The sequence below is a fragment of the Acomys minous genome, assembly GCF_964271855.1.
Source record: "Acomys minous genome assembly, chromosome: 17".
Classification (NCBI taxonomy): Eukaryota; Metazoa; Chordata; class Mammalia; order Rodentia; family Muridae; genus Acomys; species Acomys minous.
In genome coordinates this window covers 6,832,089-6,840,136 of record NC_140500.1, presented here as the reverse complement: position 1 = coordinate 6,840,136, position 8,048 = coordinate 6,832,089, and the positions used below count along the sequence as shown (strand labels likewise).

Here is an 8,048-nt window from a genome sequence, read left to right as displayed (position 1 = left end):
GTGCAGGAGCCCCGCTGGCCTCACAGTATCCGAGCGCCTAGCGGTGCGCTCTCCCTCGACCTCAATCCCCGAGAGCCCCGCGGCCCGCCCATTGTGCCGCGGGGTTCGCCACCCCGCTGGCCGCCTGACGCAGCCGAGGCTCCACCCACAGCGTGACGCCAGCGTCAGGCCAGTCCCGGCATGCTCCGCGGCTGCCGGTGGTCGAGCGCACCGAGGCATCTTCCCGAGAGCGGCCGAGCCTCCGCGTCGCTGCACTGCGCACCAGGTCCCGTCGCCCCGTCGCCCCCGCCGCCCGCCCGTGCGTCCGAGCGGCCGCAGCCCTCCGCCGAGGGCGCCCCGGGACGGAAGGGTCCAGCAGCCTGCCGGCGCCCGCCGCGCTCGTGGTCGCCGTCGCCGTGGTCGTCGTGGTCGTGTCCGCCGTCGCCTGGGCCATGGCCAATTACATCCACGTCCCGCCCGGCTCGCCCGAGGTGCCGAAGCTCGACGTGACGGTGCAGGACCAGGAGGAGCAGCGCTGCCGCGACGGCGCCCTGAGCCTGCTGCGGCACCTGCGGCCGCACTGGGACCCCCGCGAGGTGACCCTGCAGGTGAGGCCGGGCGGACGGCGCGTTTCCTTCCAGAAGCCGCCGCGCCAGCGACGCCTGCCCGGCCCCCCGAGAGAGAGAGGCTCCGGGAGGATGGCTGCCGCGGCCCTTGTCATGCTCGAGGGCTCCTTCCTCTCCTCCCCAGACCCCGCAGCCCATCCGCCTCCCGCGGTCCCCACGGCGCAGCCCTCCCTCCCCAGCGCTTCCCTCCCATCCCCGTCTTATCCAGCCTGGGATCTTCCCACATCCTCTGAGCCCCGGGAGAACTCCATTCCAGAGCGGAATAACTGAGGGACCTGCTGCCCACTCCAGGATGCTAGGGAACGCTGTGCGTTATTTGAAAGCTTGAGTTGGTGTTTCTACAATTGTAAAGCCCTAGAAGAATTAATGCCCTAGGTTAGAGTGAGCAGTGGCCTGGGAATATTTTTGTGAATCAGTCAGTGTATTTAAAGACAGAAATTCTCAGGAGGAGAAAAACCCCGAAAATGTAGGATTAAAAAAAAAAAAAAGCACTTGCAAGCATACCCAGTATTGACTTGTGATTGGTTTTAGTTTTTGAGCGCACACCTTTAGGAACTACTGAGATGAACTTCCTTTTTCCTTGCACAAACAAACAAAACAAATTAGTATTTTTTTTTTTTCTTTTAACGGCTGGGGCTTGTTTTAGATTTGAACAGTCATGGAGGAACATTTATTTGGGCAGTCCAAGTCGTCTACCTCATTTTGATGACTCCAGTACGTTGTGGGATTTATGCAAGGTTTATGAATTTAATTTTTTTGTTGTTATATTTTTTTAAAAATATTATTAAAACATGAGTAGTGTCTAGGTCCCAGAGAAGTTCCTGACACTTGGGGCTTTCATGAATTTTAGTTTCGGTTCTTGCTAGAAGTGTTCTGAGCAGATTAAAGGAACCCATATGTTTTGGGGAAGAAACTTGTTAGACAAAAGGCTTTCAAATGTGAGGCGTGCCTGTTGGCTAAGTATGTAGGAAATGGTTCAAAATGATTTTTATGTATGATTTGGAAAAAATTTACATTTTCTTCAAGGATATGCTTTTCAAATGGAAACATGTTTATTTGTGTATGTGGTTTTTTTTGTTTTTTTTTTTGTTTTTTTTTTTTTGTTTTTTCAGTGCTGGGAAAGGCTGTTTTGAATCCTAGGCAAGTACTCTACCACTGAGCTACTACGTCTGTAGCCCTCATGTTAGACTGTTACTGTAATATGTAGTAACTTGCTTGTTTGAGAGGGTTTTAAAATTTATTTCTGGAAAATACCTTACTAATTAAAAGCAGTGCTGTTTCCTGGTAAGTTCCAGTGCTGGCATCCCATCTGTGTTGTTTTTTTAGCAGCGACTTAAAGTTTGAAGCTTGGTTTTTTTTTTTTTTTTGTTTTGGCTGGAAGCAAAAAAACATGAGAAGGAAGGGTTTTACGAGGTTTTAAAATTAGATTTCTGGATAGGTAGAAAAGTTTGGAGACTTAACCAAATGTTTTTTTGTCTCATACTGCCTTGTTCTAAAAAAACCCCTCTACCTCATGTTCTCCAACTGTCCTGTGAGGGAGACACACAAGGATTGCAAATGGGTGTCCCAGTGAATGAGGCTGAGCCTGTGTAAGTGACAGGTCTGGGAGGGGCTTATCTTAGGAATTACTGCCCCTTGACCTAGAAAGGCCGCGTGCGTGTGTTATGATTGAGGCAGGGAGGCCGGGCCTGTGCAAGATTAATGTCTTAAAAACTGCTGTGGCTCAGAAAAAGGCTGCTCTGAGCTCTCTCGAACACATTTGCTATTTCGTAACTCCTTTTCTTAGGTAGCATCCCCCTCGTTTGAATGTGGATTTTTGATGTATCTATGTTTTGGGGGATAGTTAGGTGTAAAGGATCAAAGAGACTTATTTTTCCTCTGTTGTCATTTTCTTAGCTCTTCCTGTCAGCCTCCCCACCAATGGGATCACAAGTAACCATGCCCAGCCTAAATTTCCTTTTTCCCTTTGAAAAGGCTGATTCAGTTGCCGTAAGACTTTGTCTGTGCGTCAGTGTTACCATGCTGCTCTGTAAATTCTTCCTTAGCTTGGGGTCCACAGTAGATAAGGATGTGATGGCAAAGACTTGATGGGCTAGGAGGACCATCTTTGTTACAGAAGTTACACAATTAACATCTCTTCCAGCACTCGAGAAGCAGAACAGGGGGTTCAGGTCCTAGAGCAAGCAAGAGCCATGCCGCTCAGGGTACAGAGAGAGACCCTGCTTTAGTATGTAATAAAGCTTGGGATAGGCAACTCTGGGCCTCCATAGGCGCACATTTGCATTATGCCTGCGCATGTATTTGCCCTTACACATAAGAATGTAGTTGTGCCACGTGGTGGTACCGTCAGGAGGCAGAGGTGGGCGATGTTAGTGAGTTCTAGGCCAGCTTGATCTACACAGCAAGTCCAGGACAGCCAAGGCCATTACACAGAGAAACCCTATCTCAAAAAAACAGAAAAAAGAGGAAAAAGAAAAAAAGAATGTAGTTGTGTGTGCCCCTCTTTAACCCCCCTCCCACCCCCTCCCCACACACACCAAAACCAAACCAAACATCGGTGTGTGTTGTAGGATCTCAGGAAACTTGCTTGGATGTTGGTACCCTGAGTCCATTCAGTGTTTTCAGTAGCTGGCCATTACTGAAGGTAGAGAGTGGAGTGGGGTTTGGGTCTGTGCCCTGCACTTTATTAGCTTTGTTTTACTGCCCAAGCTCTGTTCTTTTTGTTTTTGAGACAGTTTCCCTCGTTGTAGCTTGGGCTAGACCAGAACTGACAGCCAGTCCTCCCTTAGCCATCCAAATGCTGGTATTACAGGTGTGGGCTGCAAAGCCTGCCTTCTGCTCAAATTAAGGCCCCCCCTCTCCCCTCCCTCCTCCTCTCTTTTCTTTTCTTTCTTTTTTGAGACAAGGTTTCTTTGTGTACCCTTGGCTGTCCTAGAGCTAGTTCTATGGACCACGCTGTCTTCAGACTCACAGCGATTCACCTGCCTCTGCCTTCCATGTGCTGGGATTAAAGGGGTGCGGCACTACTGCCCAGCTCTGGTCAAATCCCTTAATCTTTCCACACTTCATTATCCGTAGCTGTGAAATGGATCCAATAAACAGTTACCAACCCCTGAGGCCTGTGAGGGTGAAATAAGAGCTTGCTCCTGACAGTGGGCTGCTGAGCACATGCAGTACAGGACCTGAATCCAAAACTTCTGCTCTTTGAACATCCCAGCCAGAGACAAATCGGAAAATGTAATGTAATGGCTTCTGGATGAGTTTTCAGATTTTTTCACATGCAAAGATAGCACAAAACCATTTAGGTGTGTACTGCTCCTATAGCACACGCCTGCATTTCCCCAGTGCCGCACACCAGGCAAGTGCTGTGCGCTAGCTCCACCCCAGCCTCGTTCATAGCTCTGCATGTGTTTGAAATCGCTTTGGTTTTTAAGCATAAGCCAGGTTTGTAATTCCACCATACAAAATTGTGGTTTCATTGTATTATTTTTCCATTTACTCATCTTTCTTTTTCCTTGCTCATTTTTCTACCTTCACTTAAGTGCAGTTGTCTATTTCCTAGTCTTTTGATTTTGATGTCTTAGGAAAAAATTCACACGAGTGGGCGAGGTTATGTGGTATTTAACTGCTACCAAACCCATGAAATGTTTGAAAGATCTCATATTTTAATTGATTTAAAAAAAAAACCCATCCATGTGTCTTATTGTGATTTAACTGTGGTTAGGGGCCTTAATTGCTAGTTACTTTTCAGATATTAACACCTGTGATTTGGCTTAACGAATTTCCTCTTCTGGGAGCCATCACTGCTGTGGTGGAAAGAAGTGGCTTTGTAATCATGGGCAGGCTTTTTCTGTGTGTCCCTGGCTCTCCTAGACTTCGGATGGCCTTGATCAGATTGTCTCAGTATCCCTAGTGTGGGGATGAATGGTGTGCACTACCATGCTGGCCATTGGCAAATATTTTAATCTTTATAAAAATAAAATGTTTGGAGAGCGAATAGGAGTTCTCGGTGGTAGGATTTTGACTTCCATGTTGGTTTGGATTGCAGGATAAGACCCCCCCCCCCACTCACAAAACAAACAAACAAAAAACCCAAAACCCCAAAAAGAAACCCAGAAGACAACAACATAGGCAGTGCTGTGTGTCTGAGGAAGTGCTCAGGGAAATGAAAACAATTCCTACAACTAGTGAAGACTGTCTCATCTCCCACTACTGTCACTGGTAAATGGGAGGGCGAACAGAGGGAATCATGTTTCAGGGCCCAGGATGTAGCTTAAGAGGAGAGTACTTGCCCAATATGTGCTCTGTTCTTTTTGCCCCCAGTGCCATGAAAAGATTAAAGGCCTAAGTGCCTAAAATTCAGTACTTGATAATGTATCTAAATTAGGGATAATATTAATTTTCAGCTGGGTTCTTTTGTGCTGTGAACTGGAGCCCAAGGGGAGAAGATTCATAGAAGTGGAAGCCCTTGTGGGGTTTTGTGGCCGTGGAGGGCTGGGTGTTAGAGACAGAGTCATAGATTCTTGTGTGGTAGACAAACACTGCTTTGAGCTACCCCGAACTCCTCAGCTCTTTTGACTCTAGACAAGGAAGAAGGATTTTACCCAAACAGTTAAGCTAGGCTGGAAGTACTTCGGGCAGAGTAGTGGTAGTGATGGTTTTGGGCATTGAGGAACTCGAGGTCACTAGGGAGGTAGTCTCCTGTTTAATAAGGGCACGGCAGGAAAGCAGTGAATGTTTGCAAGCAGGTGGAATATTTTCTGACATTAAGAGACTGTCACGTTACAATGCAAAGAAACAGTAGTTGAGAAGTTTTTATGGTTTTAAAGTAAAATACCAGCTGTGCAGCTGGCTCACATCTTTAATCCAGTGGGGAGTGGAGGCAAGTAGGTTTGAGTTCAAGGCTAGCTGGTCTACAGAGCAAGCTCAAGGACAGCCAGGGCTACAGAGAGAAACCCTTTGTGGAAAAACACCACTGTTCAAAAGTAAACCACGGGAGTGGGGTGTGCCCCTGGGTTAACTGTGTCCCTAATAGCATGCACACCTCTGTATGCGAAGCATTTGTCACCAGACTAGCATGATACTTTACCTAAAACCTGAGAGTTTTAGCTTAATAGAAAACTGTCTGAGTGTTGGTAGGTTTTTCCTTATTCCTTGTGAAGCTGGCATCACCTTTGTCCATCTTAGTGTAGGTGCCTCTCAAATCACATGCTACCATTTGAGGCTTCAGGGCACGGTGATCCCCAGAGTCTTACCATGCATGACCATAGATGAATTGTATCTAAGAGTTATGAGACCCTGGGAGTCTCGCCGTGGGTGGCTTATGTTTGTCTTATTTAAGCACAGCACAAATTGGAGAAAAATGTCCTGGTGATAATTAACTCAATCCTGTGTGCACAATAAAGTAGAAAGTGAGCTAAGCAAAGATCAGACGTCACTGTACCGAGACACTGTAAAGTACATGTGATGCCTTTCATAAAGATGGGTTCTATAGATGACTGACTACATGTGACACCCTTTGTAAAGATTGACAAGAAAAAGCTTACAATAAGTGTCAGGGAGGACCTGGTGTGCTCTCTGGCCATATAGAGCCAAGGCCACCAGGCTATTAACTGTCAGCTCCCAGCCTTCTGGGCGGATAACGGTTATGCAGCTCTGCCTTTGAAGGAACAGCCTCCGAGGTCAGCATTCCAGGTTCTGCTACTTAGCTGTGAGTACAGGGGCCTCCGTACCTCCTCCACACTGTGGCACTGTGACTCTTTTAGGGTAAATGTGAACTGGGGAATAAACAACTACCGGGGGCGGGGGGTGGGGGGGTGGGTGCTGAACCCGACGGCGACTGTACACTAATAGAATGTCAAGTAGATACTGTGGGCTAAGCAAGCTTTATTTTACTCGTGTGCATGTCGTGTGTGTATGCCGCGTGTACAGGCACCCATGGAGGGCAGAAGATGGCATTGGATCCCCTGGGGCTGTGTGCAGGTTCTGGGAATAAAACGCTAGTTCCCTGAAGGGCAGCTCTTAACTGCTGAGCTCTGCAGCTGGTGAGTTTGAGTCCTGACTCCTGCAAACTGGTCTGTGACTTTTATATGCGCACACACAGATAATTATAGGGACGGCTTTTGAGAAGATGAGTTACGGTGAGATAGGATTAGAGGCGTTAGAGAGATGGCTTGGCTGTTAGGAGCACTTGTTGAGTTTTCAGAGCCCTGGGCTCCCAGTACCTACCTATACTTGTACCTCCCAGCAGTTTGTAGCTCTAGACCCAGGGGATCTGACACTTGTCTTCTGGCCTCCCAGGAGCACAAGGCACACGTGTGCAGACTTAAAAAGCAGGCAAAACACCTATCCACATTTTAAAAAAACAAATTAAGAAGAGAGAATAAGATGCATCATTGCTGGGGAAATGGCTCAGTAGGTAACACTCTTGGGTAAAGCATTGGCTGTGTAACTTGGGCACTGGAGTTTTGACCCCAGTTCTTAATAGAGATGATGAGTGCACATGCCTGTAATCCCAGCAATCAGAAGGTTAGAGATGAGTTCCTGGGGCAAGAAGCCAGCTAGACCACCTATATGGCCAGCTCAATTGAGAGAAAGAGTCAGTTAATAAGAGGAAGGAGTGCTCAAGGAGCACCATTAATAAGAGGGAGGAGAGCTCGAGGAGCACCGTTAATAAGAGGGAGGAGAGCTCGAGGAGCATCGTTAATAAGAGGGAGGAGAGCTCGAGGAGCACCGTTAATGAGAGGGAGGAGTGCTCGAGGAGCACCATTAATGAGAGGGAGGAGTGCTCGAGAAACACCGTAAGAGGAAGGAGTGCTCCCTCTGTTGAACTTGAGCCTCTTTGTGTGCCCGCATCCGTGTGAATACTCACACACGTACAAAGAAAGGTGCATCAGGAAATGTCACACAATACTAAGGCATTGTCCTGTGAGGCTTGTTCTAGATTTACATAAAAGTATATGTTGTAGCAGGTTGTTCCTGCCTGCCTTCATGCCATTAAAAATAAGCTTAGCACATGGTTACGCTCCCCTGTAGGGTTAGCTCCCCAGGAAGATGGGAGGGTGTTTGAGTTCAGGAATCCAAAGCCTGCCTTGGCAACACAGCAAGATTCCTTTTCAAAAATTAGTTTGAGAGGAATTCTTGAAACAGTTGTACTTGTGTAGCCCCAAGCCCCTGCAAGAAATAGTTCCAGCGACTGAACTTCACTTACTTTCTGTCTTCACCATACCCCACTCCCTCTAGTGGTGACCACAGGAGCAGCACCTCCTCTCTCCCTCCCTCTAGTGGTGACCACAGGAGCAGCACAGCCATCTTACCAGTCCTTTGCCTTTTCATGTATGGTAGCTGTAAACATTTGATCACGTAAAAGATGCATTATCTGCCAGGCGTGGTGGTGCATGCTTTTAATCCCAACACACCTGAAGCAGAGGCCAGGAGTTGGAG

General features: G+C 47.7%; 1 protein-coding gene across 1 annotated transcript in view; it reads left to right on the top strand.

The window, feature by feature from the left end:
- The first annotated feature begins 203 nt into the window (after positions 1–203).
- Positions 204–8,048, top strand: part of ETNK1 (ethanolamine kinase 1) — a 44,435-nt gene continuing 36,590 nt past the window's right edge. The window contains exon 1 of the mRNA XM_084765854.1: positions 204–587. Within this exon, the coding sequence (XP_084621980.1) occupies positions 432–587 (156 nt within the window). The 5' untranslated portion in view covers positions 204–431. The remainder of the gene's footprint in view (positions 588–8,048) is intronic.